Source organism: Carassius gibelio, chromosome A15 (genome assembly GCF_023724105.1).
Source record: "Carassius gibelio isolate Cgi1373 ecotype wild population from Czech Republic chromosome A15, carGib1.2-hapl.c, whole genome shotgun sequence".
In the NCBI taxonomy this organism is placed as follows: Eukaryota; Metazoa; Chordata; class Actinopteri; order Cypriniformes; family Cyprinidae; genus Carassius; species Carassius gibelio.
The window spans coordinates 6,845,726-6,872,037 of NC_068385.1; the positions used below are offsets into that span (position 1 = coordinate 6,845,726).

The 26,312-nt window shown below is 39.4% G+C and overlaps 2 protein-coding genes across 2 annotated transcripts; both read right to left on the reverse strand.

The window, feature by feature from the left end:
- Window positions 1-2,199: 2,199 nt before the first annotated feature.
- On the reverse strand, window positions 2,200-20,751 carry LOC128028844 (NACHT, LRR and PYD domains-containing protein 3-like). Its single transcript, XM_052616172.1, has 9 exons — window positions 19,214-20,751; window positions 18,858-18,965; window positions 12,660-12,767; window positions 12,301-12,408; window positions 10,389-12,197; window positions 10,068-10,241; window positions 6,285-6,455; window positions 5,281-5,454; window positions 2,200-2,386 (listed from the first exon to the last, which is right to left on the reverse strand). The coding sequence occupies exons 1-9, from the start codon at window positions 19,306-19,308 to the stop codon at window positions 2,200-2,202; spliced, it is 2,934 nt and encodes a 977-aa protein (XP_052472132.1). The 5' UTR covers window positions 19,309-20,751.
- Window positions 20,752-22,877: 2,126 nt separating this feature from the next.
- On the reverse strand, window positions 22,878-24,582 carry LOC128029056 (oocyte zinc finger protein XlCOF15-like). Its single transcript, XM_052616529.1, has 3 exons — window positions 24,424-24,582; window positions 23,832-23,927; window positions 22,878-23,712 (listed from the first exon to the last, which is right to left on the reverse strand). Exons 1-3 carry the CDS (start codon window positions 24,476-24,478, stop codon window positions 23,258-23,260), a joined length of 606 nt encoding a protein of 201 aa, XP_052472489.1. The 5' UTR covers window positions 24,479-24,582; the 3' UTR covers window positions 22,878-23,257.
- Window positions 24,583-26,312: the final 1,730 nt, after the last annotated feature.

Sequence of the window (26,312 nt, forward strand, 5' to 3'; positions counted from 1 at the left end):
GACACCGCTTCTACGTGTGGGACCACGTGATATATTATAGGGAGTAACGATATGTTTTAAGAAATGAAGTGAAGTTAAAAGTACGATCTTATGCTTTGGAATGTAGGGAAGTAAAAGTAAAAGTTACTCAAAATAAAACTACTCCAGTAAAGTACAGATACTTGAAAAATGTACTTAAGTACAGTAACGAAGTAAAGCTACTCTGTTACTGTCCACCACTGGTTTCTTCACCATGACATTGTTCATATAACCTATTTGGATGTTTCCCTATTATTTTAAAGTGTGCTATTTAAATTTGAGTGCCCTAACAATATTCTGTTTAAGATCATTTTTCTTGATTTGCCTATACACTTAAAATCGATTCGATTTTTTTATCAAAATATTTTTGATTTACTTTGTTTATTAAACTGTACAGAAATCTACTATTACTACTAAACCTCAGAGAGCACACACTGTATGTTGGTAAATTCACTGTTTCTGTGATAGATTCTATGATTCATTGACCTTACTTTTACTTTTTACTTCTGAAGCCATGAGGTCAAGTCAAGGTGGCGATTACATTTTGTAATTTTTTTCCATGGACAAATGATTAAGGCATTCTTATAATGTTATATTTAATCAAGTATAAAACAGAGTTTTCTTATGCTTTCTCAGATACTCAAGGTGTACTGAAGGTCTTTCCGCACTCAACACAAGCATGCTTTTTCACAGAAGAGTGGATCTTCTGGTGTTTCTTGCAGTTGACCAGTCTTGGAAAACTCTTTCCACACATTGGACACAAATGAGGACTCTCTTGTAATTCCATCTCATCTAAAATTAACATATTCATAGTGAAACTTAACAAGTCATGCTCCTATGATTTTATAACTGAGGCTTTGTTGCTATAAATGTTCCTCAGCATTCAGTAATGAAGAATCAAGAATGGACACCAATCAAGCTCTTTGCTCTTCAGTATATATCTTGCTGCATGGATTTGTATAATTGAGAAATGCATATTTGGACCATTAGGAAAATAAAATGTAAACTAGAAAGTTATCAGGCCCTAAACAGTAAATAAATTCTAGTAGAATAGTTCTACACTGTTAAGATTCAAAAAGACATTTGTATAGGGTATGTTTGTTTAAAGAGGGTCTGGGATCATACAGAACAGGGCCAATCTAAAACAATTAAGAAAGAGTGAATGTCTCATCACTGCTGTGATGTTGGCTTCAGAAAAGCCATTAAGAGGAATATGATTCAACATTGCAATTATTATTAATTAACTCTGTTCTGAGACAGAAGGATATGTAAAAGAATATTAAGATTTAGGTGGAATCTTTAATAGATCATCATAAAAATGGCTCCATATTACAAATATTTTACAGACATAACTTTTCAGTGAAATCATTTGCATAATCTTTGTCTCTTTATTTTCTAAAAAGTCAAACTTCTAAACCCTTTTCTGAGTTTAGTGAAGGTAAAAAAAAAACATGTTATAAAGTTATACTGATAAATCACATTAGCACATTACAATAAGTTTTCTGTTTTGGATGACAAATTTCTTATTTATGACTTTTTATTTAAAATTATTGTTTTAGTTTTGTGACTTCTTTCTAGTGTATAGTGTTGAGTGTTACACCTATATTGTAATTAATAGTGAATCTAAAACAATTCCAACTCGCAGTTGAGTCATCAATTTATAAAATTGAGTTTAAAATGATACAGAGCTCCTCATTAACATTATGTAAACCTGTAATTTAAAAGAACAGACCCAAAAAAAGATTTAAAAAAAAACACAAGATCTCTGAATGGCTCTTTGTCTTCAGTCTCTGTTGATTGTTTGACTGTGTGTCTCTGTCTTTATTCACCATCAGCTGATCCTGAGGAAACTGATATCACATCAGCAGATCCATTTAAGAAAAAAACACACAACCAGATATTAGGATATTCATATTACAGCTAGTCATAGATAGTCATAGATTCATAACAGTGAATGATCAACAACTCTCTCTTAATCACTTACAGCGACACTGTAAGAGATGAAAATATATATGCAGACCAGAAACATGACAGAATTAAACTTTTATTAAACAGTTTTATATACAGAAGCTCAAATGTAGGTGAATTATTTTATATTCTATAGCTACACACATATGAGGCCTGTTACTGAACTTTAATTTATTGACAAATTTAAAATGCTTTAGTTTAACTAAAAATATACTAATAGTAGTATAATTTCTTCAGTTTATAACTGGATTCATCTTCCTTCCGATCAGAAAGAAACAGCTCTCCTAATTTCTGTTGTTTATTCCCAATCAGATTCAGATGTCTCAGGTGTGAGCAGTTTGATCTCAGAGCTGAAGCCAGATCAGCACAACCTTTATCTGTAAGACCACAATAACTCAACCTGTAGAGAACAATGACACAATATAAATTAATGCATTAACCCCATAACTGCCGTTGCAGCACAATAAACAGCAATTTCACAATAATTATAAATTCTGTGTGCTGCACTACATTCTTTATTATTAAACAAAGTAATTAGAACAACATCAGTCTACAATAATCAACACATTATTAGGAAATAGTGGGTTCACAGCGTCTTCTCAACATGATGTAAACACAATAATAGCAGAAGTGTTTGTGGGCAGACCAGACTCTGTTCATATTTCACAGGTAGGTAGGGATTATGCAAATGTGTTACAGTGACGTATACTGCATGGTAACAGGCAAATCTCTTTCAAAGAGCTTTCACATGATCTCTGACCCATTCTTTGTCACGAGATAATAATTTTTGGTTGAGGATGGACTTCTAATACCATCGACATGAAGGTGATGAGGAAGATTATAGGCCCTTTCACCAGCTCTACATGGGGAAGTCGTGGCCTAATGGTTAGAGGGTTGGACTCCCAATCGAAGGGTTGTGGGTTCTAGTCTCGGGCCGGACGGAATTGTGGGTGGGGGGAGTGCATGTTCTCTCTCCACCTTCAATACCACGACTTAGGTGCCCTTGAGCAAGGCATTGAACCCCCAATTGAACCCCCAACTGCAACGGGCGCCGCAGCATAAATGGCTGCCCACTGCTGTGTGTGTGTGTGTGTGTGTGTGTGTGTGTGTGTGTGTGTGTGTGTGTGCGCGCGCGCGCATGCATGCATTTCGGATGGGTTAAATCTATGGCTCTCTCATCTGCAGTGTTGCCACCTTCGAGTGAACATGTATCATGTATCTCCTACAGTATCATGACTCCTACAGTATCATGACTCATTCAGGAAGAGGTCCCAACCCCTGTTATCAAGACTATTTAACTGGTTACGGACACTTCTTTTAGTAACTCTCAATGTAACGTGTTATGCTGTACTTATTCCCTAGTTAGTTGTGAATATTATATTGTATGTTAATGAGTGTTAGATAATAGATAAGATCTAGGGGTGTAACGGTTCACAAAATTCACGGTTCGGTTCGATACGATACACTGATGTAACGGTTCGGTTCGGTTCGATACGTTTTAGATACAGCAAAATGTAAAAACATCTCAACTTTTCAGAATGCCGCAAGCGCACCGCGGGTCATGTGACAAGAACCAACCAATCAGCTTCATCCTTTCCCGTAACAACGTTGAGAGCTCAGCCAAGATGAAGGAACAGCTGATCATAGTTGTATATGGATTGCAATTTTGAAATAAATTCAGTAGCAGAGCTACTGCAAGCGATTTTTAGAGCTGCAAATCCATTTATCCTTCGCTGAAATTTCCGCGTCTCATGGAGAGAGCACGTCATTGTTGCTTAGCAAAGGCAGATGCTTCATGAGCGCTTCTGCCCAAGCGCTTTGGAAAGGAGGAGAAAGACGCGCTTAGCGTTTTCCATGCGTTTTTAGGCATGATATGTGAACGGCCCCTAAGGCGCTCGCTCACTCAGCACGCGCTGAAGGCTCGTTGCAAAATGTCTAATGCATTTAACAGACCAGAAATATAAGATCCTAAAATAACCAACAGGTCTGGTGTTTGGGTTGGATTCCCTGTAAGCTATAGTGTCTAAATGCTGCAGGGATAGTTTGCTGCGTGCATGTTTCTCCTTTTTTTCGTCTTTTCCCAGATAGTACTGACGCATATATCCCAGATATTCCCGCTGGTTTTTTTTTTTTTTTTTTTTTGTAATCCCGCTGGTGTACCCTGTCATGTTGCAGATGCGACATACCGTTGTTTTTTTATCCACCACTCTCTTGCCATCACCATTATAGCTTAAAGGGAATCCAAAGTGCACCCAAACACCAGACCTGTTGGTTATTGGGGGATCTTCTCATTTCTAGTCTGTTAAACGCATTGGCTATTTTGCAACGAGCCTTCAGCGCGTACTGAGTGAGCGAGCGCCTGCTGAGTAGCCTAACATAAACATATAAGATGGTGTTTTTTTCTTCTTCGGGAGTGTCAGGGGCGTTGCCTGTTACGTTGTTTGGGTTATTGGGCTACCTTGTTGAACGCATATCATTATATTTCTTTCTCTCTCTTTTTTTTTTTTTTCAAATATAATTAATTACTCCAACGAACCATTCGGTATACATAATGCGTACCGCGTACCGAACCGAAAGCATCGTACCGAACGGTTCAATACGAATACGCGTATCGTTACACCCCTAATAAGATCTGTAAAGTTGCAAAGACTAAAGTGTCAAACCCAAAGAGATATTCTTTATAAAAGTTAAGACTTGTCCCGCCCTCCTAAAATGCCTAAACACGCCCCCACATAGCTACGTCACTGTGTGGGAAGATTTGCATAATGCCGCCCAAATGTTCAAGCAAAGAAAGAAGGTGTATCCTTTGATTCCTACTTTTGCTGCCGGTGCCATGTCGTGGAGACACTGTTTTCTTGTGAAAGCAAAAATAGTTTGTTTGGCCTTCCAAAAAGAGGACACAACTAAAATCAGTGGTTAAGTTGTATGTACAACACTGTTCCAGAACAGTTCAACCCACATTTTTAGATTTGTTCAACACATTTTATGGAAGACTGTTTCCTGATTCTGGGAGAGAAGAATACAATGCCGGCTATTCTGACTCATAGTCTGCAAGTACGTTTACATATGTAAAAGATTTTCCAGTGATGATTTAAATGTGAGTTTTGAGCAGTGCAGAGTAGTGCAGAGCAGCCCCTCCTGCTCTGCATCTACAGTCATCTGATTCATTTGTGCTAAGATTTAGTGTGTTCACTGTACATTTTTTCATATAATATAATTTCAGTTTTAGAATTTATATTAAAGGAAACATCTTATAGAGAACAAAGACATGAGAGAATCAGGAAATGACCTTACTCCAGTATCTCCAGTTTACATTGGGGATCTTCAAGTGCAGCACAGAGGAGCTTCACATCCAAATTTTGTAGTTTATTCTGAGACAGATCCAGTTGTCTCAGGTGTCCAGGGTTTGACCTCAGAGCTGAAGCCAGATCAGCACAACCTTCATTTGTGAGACCACAATCCAACAACCTTTGGAAAACAATGACACACTTTTTATTCCCTCGGTTCAGACCAGTTTAGCACTGAATCCATTATTAAAAAGAAAGTACAAACTTGAAGCATAAATAAATATGTTTGATGGACCATTAGACTGAGATCTAAAATGTCATAGAGCACAAAACATGATCGTGAAACATGTATAGTCTGTCAAAAAAATATAAATATTTCTTTACTGCATGCAAAATGTCTGTCTTATGCTAAATCTCCTTTATTAATAACACTATTCATTACATAGAAGATATGTACTAATATTTATGTGTGTGTGATCTCGGGTTTTACTATCCATGAGATCTGAGATCACCTAAACATTATTTATACCTATAAATATGAATTGTCACAGATACTACTTCCGTATTAGTGTATTGTGTTCAAAACGCATAACATGCATATGACCATATTCATTCATCAAATCATAAACAGATTCTGCCTTATTGTGTCCTTACTTGTCACTGTCCCCAAAGCCCAACCCTACTTCCAACCCTAAACACACTGAACCTGCTAAACAGCATAGCTGAGTGAAAGTGCAGGAAGATTGTCACAGTTTTGAGTGGTAACAACATGAGCTGCACCAGAACGACGTACCAGCCCTTCTGATCAATGCAAGGATATCACATCCAATCAATTTCAATTAATGGACTATTAAATGTCTATTAGATATTTTATTAACATTTTGTGAATATTTTCTTATTTTTTCCTTATGAACAAACACCTTTCTGAGCTAATATGTGAAAAAGGGGAAGAATGGAATCAGAAAAAGGCAGGTTTATACTTTCTATACATTGTGGCATATATTATTTTACCAAAGTTTCTCCAGTTTACAATGGGGATTCTGTAGTGCATCAGTGAGCAGCATCACTGAATCTCCTAGTTTATTTCCAGACAGATCCAGTTGTCTCAGTTGTGAGGGGTTTGATTTCAGAGCTGAAGCCAGAGCAGCACAACCTTTATCGGTGACACCACAATACCTCAACCTGCAGAAAACAATCACATACTATTCACTCTCTATGATAAGATCATAACAGTCTGATCTAAAATGCCACAGAGCACAAAACATGATAATAACATTTCTAACTTCTCATTCAAAAATACACATATTTCTTAATTGCCCAAATAATCAGCATTTTTTTTATTTATGCAAGATTTGTTAACACTATTCACTTTATAGCTGATTTTAACTGTTCTTTAAATCCTTACTTATATGTATGCAGTAGTGATTTGTGTGTGATTTTCCACAATTAATAAATATTTTCTGTGACGATTGTGACCCAGAGAGACACAGGGAGAGAGAGAGATCCAATCGCAGATGTCTTTATTAGGAATAATCCAAAATCATAGTCAAAAACAATCCAAGGTCAAAACCAACAACCAGTCCAGAACAAACAAAGGAAAGGGACAGGAAAGGGAACTCGGAAAACGAGAGGATTCGGAGGACGAGCAGACCAGGAAGAATCTCGGGGGATGAGAAGGCTGGATACACAAAGGGTAAGGACTCCATACAAACAACCGGAAAAATAAAGAGTATTTATAGGGAGGCTAATGACAATAAAGTTACTGCACCTGGTGCAATTAACAGGAGTGCAATTACTATGATGACAGGACAAGACTAGAGGAATTCTAGTGCCTACGGTGAAGTGCCAAAGGGGAAGTGAGCCCACTAGTGGACACCCAGGGAAACAGAGACTAGACAGCGTGACATTACCCCCTCCTCCACGGAGCAGCTGCCAGATGCTCCACCCGAACCCAAGGGAAAACCAAAGACACAAAGAGACCAGGAGGGAGGTGGAGCGGCGGAGGACCAGGGGGAGGGACGGAGGGCCAGGTAAAATGGGGAAACAGAGACAAGAGAAGTACAACACAAAACAAGGAGTCCAGGAGGAAGGTGGACCGGCGGAGGATCAGGGGGAGGGACGGAGGGCCAGGTCCTTAGAGGGAAACAGAAAGAAAGACACAGACAAGAAACCCAGGAGGGAGGTTGACCGGCGGAGGATCAGGGTGAGGGATGGAGGGCCAGGAAAACAGCCAAAAAAAAAAAAAAACACAAGTCCAAGAAGGACATAATGTGATGCCCACCAGGGTGGAGTAGAAGACCACCACATCCGTGTGGTCAAAGCAAACGTCTCCCAGGGTGGAGCAGAAGACCACCACATCGGTGTGGTTGAATGGACAGGAGGACAAGTCTGGTTGGGCAAGTCTGAAACAAAGAACATGACCAAGTTTAGGGTAGCCTCCGTGGCCACAACAGGATCAGTTGGGTGCTCAGAGAGTTAGACTGAGACGTGACGAGACTCTGGAAGTTCCGCTGAGGCGAGGAGAGACTCTGGTAGATCAGTCGAGCGGAGGGGAGACTCTAGTAGTTCAGCAGAGACGGGGAACGGCTCTGGTAGTTCAGCAGAGACGTGGAGAGGCTCTGGTAGTTCATCAGAGATGTGGAGAGGCTCCGATAGTTCAACAGGGAAATGATGAGACTCTGGTACTCCCATGGTGTTTCTACTGGGTTTCAGAAGATCAATGCTGACTTGACTCTGCTCATGAAGATTATTGGTGACTTGGATTTGTTCATGAAGATCATTGGTGACTTGTATTTGTTCATGAAGATCAATGGTGACTTGCCTTTGTTCATGAAGATCACTGGTGACTTGAATACTCCCATGAAGAACCCCGTTGACTTGACTCGGTCCTTGAAGATCACTGGTGACTTGACTCTGTCCCTGAAGATCACTGGTGACTTAACTCGGTCCCTGGAGATCACCAGTGACTTGACTTGACTCTGGACGATCCACGGTGACTAGCCCTGACTCTGGAAGTCCGACGGTGACAAACCCTGACTCTGGAGGGTCCACAAGCACCTGACTCGACTCTGGAAGGTCAACAGGAACTAGCCCTGACTCTGGAAGGTCGACGGTGACCAACCCTGACTCTGGAGGGTCCACGAGCACCTGACTTGACTCTGGAGGGTCCACGAGCACCTGACTCGACTCTGGAGGGTCAACAGGAACTAGCCCTGACTCTGGAAGGTCGACGGTGACTAACCCTGACTCTGGAGGGTCCACGAGCACCTTACTCGACTCTGGAGGGTCCACGAGCACCTGACTCGACTCTGGAGGGTTAACCGGAACCTGACTCAACTCTGGAAAGTCAACGGGCACCTGACTCGACTTTTGAAGGTCAACAGGAATCTGACTTGACTCCGGAGGGTCCACGGGAACCTGACTCGACTCTGGAGGGTCAACTGGAACCTGACTCCACTCTGGAAGGTCAACGGGAACCTGACTCCACTCTGGAAGGTCGACAGGAATCTGACTTGACTCTGGAGGGTCCACGGGAACCTGACTTGACTCTGGATGGTCAACTGGAACCTGACTTGACTCTGGATGGTCAACTGGAACCTGACTCGACTCTAGAAAGCCCACTGTAGCTGCTATCATCTGCAGTGGCTTCTGGGCTGGCGGCCACCTTGTGCAGTGGCGCTGGGGTGGTGGCCATCTTGTACTGTGGTGCTGGCTCAGCAGACGTGACATGAACAGTCTCTGGATCAGCAGACGTGACGTGAACACTCCTGGGAATCTCTAGGATTTTTGACAGCATGGAGAAATAATCCAAAAATGTTTCAGCGGCCATCTTGGGTGTTGGCGCTGTGCTGCCATCCATCTTGCCTCGTGGCGCTGGGCTGACGGCCATCTTGCGCAGTGTCACCAGGGTCGAAGGGGGGGCCATAGTGGAGAGTGATGCCGGACCTCCTTTTGACCACTCATTCCTGAGCGACCTCCCCTGGTCCCACGAAACACGACCAGGCGGGTACCCTCGAAACCATTCCTATCCCGCTCGGTGGCTGGGGAAGAAACTTAAACAGACATAACGCTGGATCTCAGTGATGGAGTCCTTCTGTGACAATTGTGACCCAAAGAGACACAGGGAGAGAAAGAGAGATCCAATCGCAGATGTCTTTATTAGTAATAATCCAAATCGTGGTCAAAAACAATCCAAGGTCAAAACCAACAATCAGTCCAAAACAAAACAAACAAGGAAAGGGACAGGAAAGGGAACTCAGAAAACGAGAGGACTCGGAGGAAAAGCAAACCAGGAAGAATCTCGGGGGACGAGAAGGCTGGATATACAAAGGGTAAGGACTCCGTACAAACAACAGGAAAAGACTGGTATTTATAGGGAGGCTAATGACAATAAAGTGACTGCACCTGGTGCAATTAACAGGAGTGCAATTACTGTGATAACAGGACAAGACTACAGGAATTATAGTGCCTACGGTGAAGTGTCTAAGGGGAAGTGAGCCCACTAGTGGACACCCAGGGAAACAGAGACTAGACAACGTGACATTTTCACAAAGAAAGATGAACAAACTTCTCAGATTTTACTGAGTTTAAGATCAAGAGATTTAAATGATGATTATGTGTGAAAGTGTGTGTTTCAGTGTGAATCTCAGTCCTGCAGTATCATATTACTGAGGAGCAGCTCATGTGTTCAATCATTTACAGCTCAATCAGCTGAACTCACAGCAGCAGAAAGAGTCTGAACACTTAAAATATACTTTACATTGAAGTTCATGTCGAAGTCATATATGATCTTACTCTAGTTTCTTCAGGTAACATCGAGGATCCCCCAGTACTTTAGAGAGCAAACTGACTCCAAAATGTCCAACTTTATTCCTAGACATATCCAGTTCTCTCAGGTGTGAGGGGTTTGATCTCAGAGCTGAAGCCAGAGCAGCACAACCTTCATCTGTGAGACCACAATTTCTCAACCTGTAGAGAACAATGACACTCTTCACTCTCTTAGTTCAGATCAGGTCAATTTAACAAAGAATCCACTACAAATCCAGATACAAATCTCATTTAATAAATATTTCTTAATGTTTTAACAGTGAAGTGATTGTTCTCAGTGATACTTACTGAACTGATCTGGCTTCTTTAATCACAGGTAGCAGCTTCTGAAGAACCTTCATATTTTCAGCTTTATTGTTTCCTCCAACAAATTTATTAAGATCAAACTCATCCAGTTTATTCTCTAATGTCAACAACACAAACACTACAGCTGACCACTGAGATGAAGACAGTTTGGCTTTATTTATTGTTCCAGATTTCACATATTGTTGTATTTCCTCCACTAGTGAATGATCTCCCACTTCATTCAGACAGTGGAACAGATTGATGAATTTCTCTGTAGAGTTAATGGTCCTGATCTTCATCTTGATGTACTCAATTGTTTCCTCATTGCTGTCAGAGCTGCTAATTGTCTGTTTCATTAGTCCTTGTAGAAGAACCTGATGAGACTCCACTGATAGACCCAGAAGAAACCGCAGGAAAAGATCCAGATGTCCGTTTTTACTCTGTAGAGCCTCATCCACAGCTTTCTTGTGCAGGTCAGATAAAGAAAAATGTTCTGATGAATTGAGTTGAAACCAGTCCTTAATTTTTGACCATAAACTTTGTTTGGTGATTGCTTCAAACGCATTTCTGTTGTGATTTATACAGGAGAGGTGCACAGATAGAGCTGCTAGATGTTCCTGAATGCTCAGATGAACGAAACAGAAGACTTTCCCCTGATACCAGCCAAACTCCTCCCTGAAGATCTGAGTGCACAACCCTGAGTACACTGATACTTCTGTCTCATCAATGCCACACTCTCTCAGGTCTTCCTCATAGAAGATCACATTGCCTTTCACAAGCTGCTGAAAAGCCACTTTCCCCAGTTTGAGGATCATGTCTTCATCTGTCACCTTGTTCTCATAGTCCTTCTCATGTTTGATGTTGGTCTGAAGGATCAGGAAGTGTGTGTACATCTGAGTGAGAGTCTTGGGAATCTCTCCACTCTCTGCTCGACTCAACATCTTCTCCAGAACAGCGGCTGAGATCCAGCAGAACACTGGGATGTGGCACATGATGAAGAGGCTCCTTGATGACTTCAGGTGTGAGATGATTCTTTTGGCCAGACTCTGATCACTGATTCTCTTCCTGAAGTATTCCTCCTTCTGTGGGTCATTGAAGCCTCGTACCTCTGTCACTCGATGGACACACTCAGAGGGGACGAGATCAGCTGCTGCTGGTCTGGAGGTGATCCAGATGAGAGCAGAGGGAAGCAGATTCCCCACAATGAGGTTCGTCAGCAGCATGTCCACCGGTTTCTTTTTGTTCGCATACCGTAGAGTCTCATTCCTTTTAAAATGTAAGGGAAGACGACACTCATCTAGTCCATCAAAAATGAACAACATTTTATATTTTTCACTGGATATTTCCATTTCTTTTGTTTCAGGGAAAAAGACCTCAAGAAGATCTGAAAGACTGAGTGTTTTGTCCTTCATCAGATTGATCTCTCTGAAAGGAAGTGGAAATATGATCTGGACGTCCTGATTCTCTTTCCCTTCAGCCCAGTCCAGGATGAACTTCTGCACAGAGACTGTTTTTCCAATGCCAGCGACTCCCTTTGTCAGCACAGTTCTGATGGGTTTGTCTTGTCCAGGTAAAGCTCTGAAGATGTCTCTACATTTGATCGGTGTGTCCTCTGCTGTTGCTCTCCTGGATTGTGTCTCAATCTGTCTCACCTCGTGTTCATTACTGATCTCTCTACTCTCACTCTCTGTGATGTACAGCTCTGTGTAGATCTCATTCAGGAGTGCTGGGTTTCCATGCGTTGCTGTTCCCTCATACAGACACACAAACTTCTTCATCAGATTTATTCTAAATGTGTTGATGACTTCATGACTGTTAAATTAAAATGCATCATTATAAAATTACTTAATAAACACAATTCCTTATTTGTATTCTGTATCATCATCAAATCATATATTTTACAGAAATGCTATACCTGAGATCACTCTGCATATCTCCACTCTTAAAATGATGATCCTTAGACCCATCAATCTTCCTAAATACAAAGCTGGGCTCTAGTTGTGATCTCTTCTGCTGAAGTGAACTATAAAAAAGAAGGATTTAAGTTAACAAGAGTGAATTACTGTATTAAAAAATATTAATAAAGTAAAATAAATTAGCTTTAAAGAGCACTTTATTTTATTTTATTTATTTTTTTACACTATGCTGATATAAAAACTATAAATAAATTAAGTGCTCTTATAGATGTGTCACTCTGTGTGAGGAAAAATGTTACAATTTAAGACAACAATAAAAATGACTATTATGAATAACATTTATGTAGAAATTTTACACCTGAGATCAGTCGGTGTATCACCACTATTAAAATGCGCCGGGTGATCCATAGACCAGTTACTCTTCATAGACACACAGCTGGGCTCTGATCTCATCGGATGAACTGAACTATAGCAAAAAGAGTTGTAAGTAAATGCTCTGAATTATTCTGTAAAAAATATATATATATATCCTTAAGAATCACTTTAAAAATCACTTAAGTTTATTTATGCTATAAAAAAAACTGTAAATTGAACTAAGCACTCTCATAGATGTGTCTTTGAGTGTAAGAACATTTAGTAGGTGTAAAACTTAGTAGGGACGCTATGGACATGTCCATAAATCAAAATTCAGTGACTAACAAATTGTCCCTATAGCAATAATTTTGATCAAACAATTAAATATATGTGTACTGCACAATGTTTCCATCTATCATGCATGTCATGCTGCTTGAGGGACAGATGAGAAAATGCTAGAGAATACACATACAAAACACAGGATGACATTTAACAGCAGATAAAGAACTATGGAACACACTTGGGAACACTTTAACCCTTTAGGCGCCAGAGGTTTTTTCCTAAAACGTTCGATTTTGACATCTTAATTTCAAAAGGCTATATCTTAAAATTCATAAAAGATATAGACTTTCTGTCAATTATAAAAATATTAAGGATGACCCAATGTTTATGTAGGGATTTTATTTTCCCATCTAATTTGCATATTATGACGTCATATGGGGTGGTCATCTTGAATTATAGAATTTTCATGAAAAGTCACATGTTTAAATAATAAAATGCAGCACTTCTTTCCCCCAAAAAATGTCCCTCACCTTCTGTGTGCTATATTGCACAATACTGAATGCTCAGGTAAATAGTAAGTAGTAAACAAACTGTGTAAATCATTACTAATAAATGGTAGAAACAAACGAATGCATGTAGCAGTTGGGATTTTTAATACAGCAGGCACTCTGATTCCATATATATTATTCATATGACATACAAACACAAGTAGACAAGACCTGTTTAGTTCAAAAGCTATATCCCCGTGTCACATCGCCTCTGCTTCTGCTACGAGCAGCGCGGCCAGATCTGCCTCGCGCACGCGCCGAGTGTGCACAGCTCGGACTACTGTCAGTGTCATTGCTACTCTCCACCTTGCCTCCTAACTGTCATATGAATACTTCGACCTCTTCTAACATACCCAGTGGCATTAAACAAAGTCTCCACTACAATACTGTCGCCGCGATCACGGAGAGGTGCGGTCAGAAGACAAATCTACATGTCTAGCGCGGTAAAAATCTCCCGCCTCGTCCCCGCAACAATAACACGCCTGCTAATTTTGCCATGAACACTCAGACCCCGGCAAACATTGTTCACACTTCTGACATTTGGCAAAGGACCATTGGGCAAAGGATTCACCGTTTGTGCTTGGTGTAGGGCTATACTTTCACTTTCAGTATCACCGTCATCTTCTGAATGCAGATATTCCCCTTCAGAATTAGTGTCCACGAATAGAAGTCCCAACACCTCATTGCGGCTTTATTGAAGCTTTATTGATGCCATAAGATAATAATAATGATGATAATAATAATATTAATCTAATGCCAATACTCGCTGACGTTGACAATATTGCTCTGATAAAATGGCTCACTCTAACAGCTCCACTTTTTTTCGCACTGATTCAATGCACTCTAGCTTGAAGATTTTGTATAGGAGCATGACGCTTTTTTGAGATGAAGTATTATATGTCTGCTATCTGGTGCAGGGGAGGTTGCATGAAATTTGACACCCTATTTGACAAAATCAGCCGTTTTATTCAGTGCCGCATCTTGTCGAGTAAACTCGACCGTGGCGCCAAGAGGCTTAAATACACAGACACAATGGGACACACCTGGGAGCAAATAAACTAAATAATCAAGGACAGCTGGGAACTAATTTACATGATGAGGACAGGCACAGGAAGGAGCAAATAAGGATAACAGGAACATACATGTGACAGATCTCCCCCCTCCCGAACAATGCATCCCGTGCTGTAACAATACCATCAGGGAGGGCGGATCAGGGAGTCATGGTGGAGCAAGCAGTTCGGGATACCATGGCAGATCTGGGGCCCCTGGAGTCCATAGCGGATACTCCGTGTCTTTAGCCGGCTTGGTCACCACGGCCACGGGTATATGGGAACAGGATTCCCTCTTAGGCTTTGCTTGGGAACAGGAGCCCATCCTGGGCTTTGCTCAGGGGCTGGGCTGACATTGGAGTGAACTCTGGGGACTGGGCCAACACCCTTCTCCTCAGCCCTAGTTTCCTCTTGTGGATGGGGGAAAAGGCGAGGTCTGGACCAATACTGTAGCAAACTCTGGGGCCTGGGCCGACAGTGGAGTGAAATCTGGAAGACGCTGACAAGGAGCAGGCACTGGAGTGAGCTTTGGGACTAGCAAGCTTGCCACATTCATGTCCGTGGACTTGCCATATAAATGTTAGTTCGGCTCGCCAGATTAATGTTCGTTCGGCTTGCCAGATTAACGGCCGGTGAACTTGGGTGAGCCATGGACAGTAGTTGACATGACTCGGGAACTGCTAGCTAAGGGGTTCTGGATCGGGATCAGGGACTCTCCAGACACCGGATGACTGCATCCTTCCAGCCGATGTTGGTGGTGTCTGGATGCTCCGTAGGGCGATGGTAAATCATCCCGATCCGGAACAGAATCCTAAGGGTTTCCCCCTCGAGGGAGCTGGCGAGAGTGAGCGGCACGAAAGCCCTCTCAAAGATGATAAATGCAAATGTAAATACGCATTATTGGGTTGAACTAATAAATTTTTCTTGGTTGGAACAGCAGCTATGCTAATTATGTCTCTATTGCCGCGTTTCCACCGAAATTACCCAGAACATTTGTATCAGGAACTTTTTTCCCCAGGAACATTTTTCCCCCCAGACCTGTTGCTTTCTGCATTTCCACCACGGTGTAAAGTACTGGGAAGATTAGACAAATAGACTGGTGATGTAGGCCAATGACGTCATTACGTTGAGCATAAAAGGACCGCTGAACCGTTTTTTTCAACTGGTTTATTGACTTCAACTGTCCGAAAGAACCGGTTCACAGAAAAGAATCGAACTTCCCATCACTAGGTTACATTAACGGCTGGTGAACTTGGGTGAACAATGGACAGCAGTTGACATGACTCGGGAACTGCTAGCTAAAGGGTTCTGGATTGGTGGTGTGTGGGAGCTCTGTGGGGCAATGGTAAATCATCCCGATCTGGAACAGCATCCTAAGGGTTTCCCCCTCAAGGGAGCTGGAGGGAACGAATGCCCTCGCAAAGATGATAAATGCAAATGTAAATGCGCATAATTGGGTTGAACTAATTAATTTTTCTTGGCTGGAACAGCGGCTATAATAATTATGTCTTTACTGCTGCGTTTCCACCGAAATTACCCGGAACATTTGTACCAGGAACTTTTTTCCCCCGGAAAATCCCCCCCCCCCCCCCCAGACCTGTTGCTTTCCGCGTTTCCACCGCGGTGTAAAGTACCAGGAAGATTAGGCAAATAGACTGGTGACGTAGGTCTGCGCGCATTTCTCAATATAAAGTACGCTGATTTTGGACTTGCATCCTCGGTAGTTCCGACTTTGTGCATTTGACTCGGGAGTGTTATGTCTGCGACGACGCAAATCTGGTAAATCTGCAAACAGCAGCGTACTTGATAACTTCAGTCAGCTGACCATGGCGACTGCAATTTTCCTCTCTGTATATTTGCAATAAAACTAAATATGATATCAAATACCACTGCCTCCATTCATTTTCATTTAAACATAATAACAGCTGCAGAAATGTATTTAGTTCAGGGATATGTGTATATATACAGTCATTAGGGATGGGTATAGTTAAGGTTTTAACGGTATTACTACTCTTATCGATACTGCTTAATGGTCCAGTACTTTAACGGTATTCTTATCGGTACTTTGTGTTGTGTGTGTGTGGTTTTTTTTTTAAGAACAAGTTGAGAACAGAATTAAAATTTCTTTTTTTTATGTAAAATTAAAAAAACAATTATTTGTAGCGCAAGAAACAGCCATGTTTGAACAAATAGCTATTATAAAAAAAACAAATGAATGTAAAACATATGAAATAAACTATATTTTTATAAACAGAACTTCTACGTAAGGTTACCAAACTAGGGAGATTTTACATTTATTTTAAATGACGTGAACAACGTTGATTCAACATGATTTTAGCATCCATAACGTACCTGACGTAGATGGGGCAACAACCAGAGACGACCTAGCTAGGCAGTCGAAAACTTTGCATTTCTCTGTCTAGACATAATGCACTTTTGAAAGATGCTTTGACAGATTGCTCATGTTTCCGCCCTTACATGCAAAAGTTTTGTTGCACTTATGACAACCAGCGTTGTCTGCATCAACTCTAGTGAAGTATAACCACACTTTGGAATGTTTTGCTTTCTCCGCCATCGTCACTCTTTGTATTAAGCGGGAGTTTTCGTACTGTTATGTGTGCGCCGCACTCTGTCTTGTTGTGTGTGTGTGACTGACAGACAGCCTCCACAGCGGCATGAGAGATCTCGCAGATCTCACAGACAGACGTCTTAATAATATTGCAAATTAGAAATGTTTGGTAAGATAAAATGTGCACGATAACATTATTAAGCAAATCTCTTCGCCATCGTCACTCTTTATTATTAAGCAGAAGTTTTCGTACTGTTATGCGCGTCGTGTGCGTGTGTCGCGCTTGTTGAGGTGTGTGTGACAGACAGCCTCTGCGGTGCGCATGAGAGATCTCGCAGATCTCACAGACAAACGTCTCAATATGATCGCACATTAGAAATATTTGGGGAGATAAAATGTGCACGATAACATTATTAAGCAAAGAAACAAAGTACATACATTTTTTTCCCTCCAGTACCGAAAGCAGAACCGATACCATCAGATCTTACTGATACTACGGTCTTTCATAATTAAGCCCAGGGGCCAGTTTAATACCGGGTCTCGGTACCCATCCCTAACAGTCATTTCTATGAAATTAAATATTATATAAATTTGCCTTTTTTTTTCATTTTAACATATAGATAAATCGAATACAGATCCAAGATAACCTGTTACATTTACCCAAAACTAATTATATTTTATGTTTAACCACTTAAGAGACATCAGAGCCAGCTGCACACATCAGAAGGTCTAGCCGAGGTGAGGCTGCTCTCGGTGGATACATGAGCTCGGAACTCCCACTGATCGCGTGGAGCTCACCGTATCTGAGATCGCAAAACACATTTTTAAATAGGCGCTGTCTTTATAAATAAACAATAGATTTGAGTTTTAAACAAACTACATTCTTGCCTGAAATACTTTTAAAATTACATTTCATGACACAATAACAGTAATATTTTTAAAATGATTCGAATAAATGGTGGTTGAACTCAACCTATGCTGCGTGAACTCAACCAATCAGGATGTTTAGCGCCAAAGTCCTGCCCCCGAAAGTTCATGAACTTTGAAAGATTACTACCTCGCCAGCAGGGACTTTCTGAGGACCATTTTTTTTACCCAGAACTTTATTTAGTTCCTGGTTCCTGCGGAGGAAACAAACCGAGTACCAGCCCAAAGTCCCTAGTTCCTGGGTAAAGTTCCTGCGGTGGAAACGCGGCATATTTACATTCTGTGGTAACTAGGATTTACACAATCTCCAGTCTGGATCCAGAACACCTGAGAAGAGATGATGCTGACCCCTTAGAGGACCTCAGATGATGCTAAACCTAAAACATACAGAACTACCAAATATTGCTACCAATGTTATTGCATGAAATAGAAACTTAATTTTCTGTAGAGTTTCTTTGCAAAGATTTGTATAGTAAAAAGCAATATACAAACAAACTTGAATTGAATTGAAACTTAAATCAATTCATCTATAGACCAATTTCTCTTCATTGACACACAGCTGGGCTCTGGTTCTGATGAAATGAACTAAAACAGAAAATACTGAATCCTTTATCATAATGATAATTTTATTTTAAGATCTTTATGTATTTTTCTTATTGATTCATGAATACATTTGTCACTTTTAACCAAAAAAAAAAAAAAAACGCACACCACGATGTAGACCATTACCACTACCATTTAAGTACCTGCATCGTGGGGAAGGATCTTCATCTCTAGATGCTTGTGTGTCATATCATAAAATCATATATTTTACAGAAATTCTATACCTGAGATCACTCTGCATATCTCCACTCTTAAAATGATGATCCTTAGACCCATCAATCTTCCTAAATACAAAGCTGGGCTCTAGTTGTGATCTCTTCTGCTGAAGTGAACTATAACAAAGAAGGATTTAAGTTAACAAGAGTGAATTACTGTATTAAAAAAATATTAATAAAGTAAAATAAATTAGCTTTAAATAGCACTTTATTTATTTTATTTTTTTACACTATGTTGATATAAAAAATATAAATTCAATTAAGTGCTCTTATAGATGTGTCACTCTGTGTGAGAAAATTTTTTACAATTTAAGACAACAATAAAAATGGCTATTATGAATAACATTTATGTAGAAATGTTACACCTGAGATCAGTCGGTGTATCACCACTATTAAAATGCGCCGGGTGATCCATAGACCAGTTACTCTTCATAGACACACAGCTGGGCTCTGATCTCATCGGATGAACTGAACTATAGCAAAAAGAGTTGTAAGTAAATGCTCTGAATTATTCTGTTTAAAAAAAAAAAGAATTTATCCTTAAGAATCACTTTAAAAATCACTTAAGTTTATTTATGCAATACAAAAACTGTAAATTGAACCAAGCACTCTCATAGATGTGTCTTTTAAGAGTGTAAGAAAATGATTAGGTGTAAAACTTAGTAGGGATGGTAAGGACATGTCCATAAGTCAAAATCCAGTGACTAACAAATTGACCCTATAGCAATGATTTTGATCAAACAATTAAATATATGTGTACTGTATAATGTTTCCATCTATCATGCATGTCATGCTGCTCGAGGGAGAGACGAGAAAATGCTGGAGAATACACATACAAAACACAGGATGACATTTAACAGCAGATAAAGAACTATGGAACACACTTGGGAACACTTTAAATACACAGACACAATGGGACACACCTGGGAGCAAATAAAATAAATAATGAAAGACAGTGAGGACAATGAGGACAGGCACAGGAAGGACCAAATAAGGATAACAGGAACATACATGTGACAGATTGCCCCCCTCCCGGACAATGTGTCCCACGCTGTAACAATACCATCAGGGAGGGCGGATCAGGGAGTCATGGTGGAGCAAGCAGTTCGGGATACCATGGCAGATCTGGGGCCCCTGGAGTCCATAGCGGATACTCCGTGTCTTTAGCCGGCTTGGTCACCACGGCCACGGGTATATGGGAACAGGATTCAATCTTAGGCTTTGCTTGGGAAAAGGAGCCCATCCTGGGCTTTGCTCAGGGGCTGGGCTGACATTGGAGTGAACTCTGGGGACTGGGCCAACACCCTTCTCCTCAGCCCTAGTTTCCTCTTGTGGATGGGGGAAAAGGCGTGGTCTGGACCAATACTTTAGCAAACTCTGGGGCCTGGGCCGACAGTGGAGTGAACTCTGGAAGACGCTGACAAGGAGCAGGCACTGGAGTGAGCTTTGGGACTGGCAAGCTTGCCACATTCATGTCCGTGGACTTGCCATATATATGTTAGTTCGGCTCGCCAGATTAATGTTCGTTCGGCTTGCCAGATTAACGGCCGGTGAACTTGGGTGAGCCATGGACAGCTGTTGACATGACTCGGGAACTGCTAGCTAAGGGGTTCTGGATCGGGATCAGGGACTCTCCAGACACCGGATGACTGCCTCCTTCCAGCCGAGGTTGGTGGTGTCTGGATGCTCCGTAGGGCGATGGTAAATCATCCCGATCCGGAACAGAATCCTAAGGGTTTCCCCCTCGAGGGAGCTGGCGAGCAAAGATGATAAATGCAAATGCAAATGCGCATTATTGGATTGAACTAATTAATTTTTCTTGGTTGGAACAGCAGCTATGCTAATTATGTCTCTATTTGTTTCTCTGTTTTGCCAAGGGATTTACATCCTGTGGTCACTAGGATTTACACAATCTCCAGTCTGGATTCAGAACACCTGAGAAGAGATGATGCTGACCACTTAAAGGACCTCAGATGATGCTAAACCTAAAACATACAGAACTACCAAATATTGCTACCAAATTTATTGCATCAAATAGAAACTTAATTTTCTGTAGAGTTTCTTTGCAATGATTTGTATCGTAAAAAGCGCTATACAAACAAACTACCATTTAAGTACCTGAATCTTGGGGAAGGATCTTCATCTCTAGATGCTTGTGTGTCATCCATGATACAGATGAACAGCTGACAGAATCTTATCTCCACTGACTCTGGATGGAAATCACAAACAAACACATTCTGCCGAACGGATCCTGAGAGTCAGAGAAACAGGAGCATGAGACGCGGTGTTCACTCAAATACATAAAGTCGTATATTAACACAAATGCTAAAATGAACCACAGGTCTCACGAAATGGTAATGAAACAACACATAAAATACACATTCAAAATCTCAAAGAACAAATAAATCCGTCAGCGCAAAATATTGAAGCGGAAGTCACCTGTTATAGCTACCCAGCAGCTCACCTTGACTAACATTTAATAACATACAGATTCAGGCTATACTTATCCTCTCTTTCACTCAAGTAGCTACAGGTAAATTAATTATAAATGTAGCCTACACGCTGATACTCCGTATTGTAAAGAATATATTCTGACGGTTTTAAAGGCGAAACAACATTTATTTCACTTTCTATTTGTGCAGCGAGCAACGATGACGTCACGTCACGCCACGCGCGGGCGTACGTTTTATTAACAACATTTTATATACATCATTACTTTGGAACTATATTCAACGCGTGTAAAAACCAATTGAATTTGTAAGTCTATTAATCTTTTCATTTTATGTGATCTGGTATATATATCCCGTAGTAGGTTTGTTATAGGCCTATATTTGTATTTTTTTAATTATTACTTTGTTTTCTCTTTCTCTTTTTACTTTTTTTTTTTTGTCTATAACGCTCCAATATATATATATATATATATATATATATATATATATATATATATATATATATATATATATGGTTTTTGTATGTTTGTACAAGTTTTTTGTAAAAAAAAAAAAAAAACAAAAAAAAAAAAAACCTGTTTGCCTACTAATTTATCAGCATCCAGATGAACCATTTCTGAAAATCAAGTTTTATAATCGGCAGTTTTCACAGTATATGTTTGTATTTCTTTGTCCACGTCTTAACTAGGAAGCTTTTCAATTAAACACACACACACACACACACACACACACACACACATATATATATATATATATATATATATATATATATATATATATATATAAATTATAGATTATATAGCCTACTGCAATAGTTCTGCTACTCCCACAAAATGAAACACATCTCTACAATCTTGCAACATTTAATAGCTACTTTATTTAAACAATACATTTAAAACACAGTTTTAATGAAACAATAACCTAAAAACTTTTGCTTTATCAGAAATAGCAAGTTTTTTTTATTATTTAAAAAAGGAAAAAGAAACCATAGGATAGAAAAAGAATAGAACAATAGTGTTTTAGATGTTTTTTTTTCTTTTGTCCATTGCATAATAAAAAAAACCAAAACAATTTTAATACAAAAAGAAGCTAGTTTTTCTTTCAAAAAACAAGCAGTTAGTAAATGAACAGAGTGCATGTCTAAGAGGGGCACGTTTTTATTTTATTTTATTAAGAATAGAATTAGAATAGAGAGTAATAGAGAAAGAGGCTCAAATAAAGATTGCCTAAATAAGACTTTGTGAAAAAATGTTCATGAGGACACAAAAATTTATCGTGAGCATACGAAAGTGTGTATTGTTTTTTTTTTTTTTTGCAAAGGTCCCTCTAGGGGCTCCCTTTTTTTCATCTTTTTGTTTAATTGTTCTTTAAGTTTGGTTCACATGAATCCTCATTAAACAGACTAAATGCTTTAGATGATCGTGTCTTCTTTCACATATTGTGGTCCTGTGCTTGTGTGTCTCAATGATCAGGAGTCAGGACATCAATTAAAGCATGCTCCTAATAAATTCCAATAATAAAATAAAAATACATAAATCTGACATTAATAAAGCAAAACTTTCAAATAAAATCACAAATCTTGTCATGTTTCAAAGAAACTTTATTTGAACAGATCAAAAAAACACAACTCTATTTGAACAATAACAGAACATTTGCATTATCAGAATCTCATTTATTTGATCTACTGCGCAGACGATTGAGAGCTGGTGCATGAGGTTCCTCTCCAGCGTGTGTTTGAATGTGTTTGTTTAAGTGGCCTTTCTGTGTGAAACTCCTTCCACACTGCGAGCAGCTGAACGGTTTTTCATCATTATGAATCCTGAGGTGCAGCTTCAGATGACTAGGTGCTATAAAGCTCTTGCCACACTTAAAACACATGTGATCCCGCACAGCATCATGGACCTTTTGGTGCTGCTTCAAAGAGTCCCGCCGAGGAAAACTCTTTCCACACACAGAGCATCATTTATGGGGCTTCTCATTCATATGAAGTGTGAGGTGTTTTTTTAGATTTGCTGATGATGTAAAGTTCTTCCCACACTGATCACACTTAAATGCTTTCTCTCCAGAGTGATGCAGCAGATGATAAGTGAGTCCTGATGACTGTATGAAGCTCTTCCCACACTGACGGCACGTGTGTGGCTTCTTTCCCGTGTGAATTCTTTCATGTGTCACAAGGTGGCCTTTTACTTTGAAGCTCAGTCCACATTGAGAACAGGTGAATGGTCTTTCTGTAGTGTGTGTTTTCTGATGCTTTCGCAGATACTCGGGTGTCATGAAGGTTTTTCCGCACTCAACACAAGCTTGCTTCTTCACAGAGGAGTGGATCTTCTGGTGTTTCTTGCAGTTGGCCAGTCGTGAAAAACTCTTTCCACACACTGGACACAAATAAGGTCTCTCTTCTACTTCCATCTTATCTAAAACAAACATATTTATAGTGGTACTTAAATCATGCTACTATGATTATATAGCCGAAGCTTTGCTACTTTAATGTTCCTTAGCATTCAATAATGAATAATCAAAAATGGACACCAACCTCTTTGCTCCTCAGGATCTTCATGCATCTCGCTGCATGGATTTGGACAATTCATGTCTTCACTCTCCTCTTCAGGGTGAAATGCTGGCAAAGAAGCTAAAAACACCAGACATGGCAAAATCAAAATATGTCAAGGTTTTATATTTAATAGCATAAAGCTTATTTGAATAAATGTGATTTCTAAATAATATGAATAATTATTATTATTACTGTTAGATACACATTGTTTTCCAAAAAGTTTTAATAACTAGTTCACATTTATAAAATCATAAGATACTAAAGATAAATTTAGATAATTAAAAAAAAGGAGTTTATATATATATCTCGTTGGTTCGTTTTTTATTTTTTATTATTGAGCTCAGTCAGTTTGACATTTTTTGATTATAATAAACTTTTGCATAATGGGAATATGCGCAGGACTTCAAATAAATTTATAATATTTACAGAATATTGAGTCAAATAAAAGTTGTGCGCTGGGGAAAGCACCTCTCAACGAGGCAGAAGATGAAAACATGATGCTATAACAGGACTAGCGGGCTTTGGTCAGACTGACATGTGATTCTGTGAGTCACCAGCCGAGCAGAAAATATACCTGCGTTTGGTTTTCTAGAAATCGAACATCTTCCACGTGTGTCTGCATGAGGCATCCGTCGGCGATCATCTGCAATTTCATTAAAGCATCTTCAGGTATTATTAGCAAGCATTTACAGTTTGAACAGGTGAAACTCTCAGCACTGCACTCGTCTCTCGCGCCGTTTGGGGCGTGTCTACACATATAGCCCCGCCCAAAACTTATATAATTGGCTCGTACATGGCTTGATAAGCAAATAAATCGTTTTATATCGTCAAAACTACACCATTATTTCACAAATCGGTAATCGCACTTAGGTCTCGATATCATTTCTTTAAAATAATGAGGGACAGCTTTTGCTGAAATATTTTGATGTAAAATATACCAGACTGTAGTTGACATAAACCGCCACCAGGTGGAGCCACTTTTTTTTTTTTTTTTTTTGTGGGCTGAGTTAAAATAATTTTATATTTAACAACAACAACAAAAAAAATTCAAAAAGACTTCACAGAGAATAAAAATCATGAACTGATGAATGGATATTGGGGGTTATGTGTGCAGCTGAGAGGGTTTATTAAATGTGCGCTTCTTCTGAATGACCTGTACGCTCAAAATGTCAGAATTTTTAAAACTTGCGAAATAAGATTTCAATATTTCCAATATTTTAAAAGTTGTTGAAAAGACAGACAAGACACAAGAATGATTCAAGAATGTTTATTTATATATATATGTGTATGTGTGTCATTTTTGCGACAACATCACAACAGCATCAAAGTGAACCCCTTTTCCATCAGTTGCTGCATGGATAGAATGGCTTCAACTCTAGAGAAAGAGAGAGCGAGAGACAGAGAGAGATAAATAAGAAACATTTGTTTAACATATTCAGCTGGTATATATATATATACAGTACAGTACAGACCAAAAGTTTGGAAACTATTTTTAATGTTTTTGAAAGAAGTTTCTTCTGCTCATCAAGCCTGCATTTATTTGATCAAAAATACAGAAAAAAACAGTAATATTGTGAAATATTATTACAACTTAAAATAATAGTTTTCTATTTGAATATACTTTAAAAAAATAATTTATTCCTGTGATGCAAAGCTGAATTTTCAGCATCATTACTCCAGCCTTCAGTGTCACATATAACATCAGTCGATCACATGATCATTTAGAAATCATTCTAATATTCTGATTTATTATGAGTGTTGGAAAAATTTCTGCTGTCTAATATATTTGATGAATAAAAGGTTAAAAAGAACTGCATTTATTAAAAAAAAAAAAAAAAAAATTATAATAATATATATTCTAACCGTCGTCCATCTTTAATTAGTGTTGATCCAGGTGGCGCTGTCACAAAAAAACTAGGGTCCTAAAGCTGCGGTCCAAGAGTTGCGGTCCTGAAACTGCAGCCTCCGGTTGTGCAGGAATACCCTTCTCTCCAAACACCAGGATGATGTCTTTACTCAAATGAGTAATACTTTATAGAAGAAGGCTATTATTGTTTGTAGTAAAATAAAAAAATATGCCTAATCTTGTGTCTTCAAATAAATAAATAAAAACTATTTTTGAGAAAAGCACAGCCTCTTAACTACATGAGCTGTCAGGTGTTGAGATATGATGAGGATCTAAATTTGCCACATCACAGCTGATTTTTTAAAATTGTTAATATTTTGTTAATTTGTTTTTTTTTCACCAATTGAGACACGTGTAAGGTTTTGTGTAGTGGAGCTTAAAGCAGCATTTCTGTGTGAAAATGTTTAGCTATTTGTATCCTATTTATTGTTTGAGCTAGTGTAAGGCTTAATTTTCTTTTGTTATATTTTTGGGGGGCTTGTTTCAACCGATTTAAAGATGAGCTGCTGTTGGTCTGGAAATATGCAAATGAGTGTACAATGTTTTAATTAATTAAT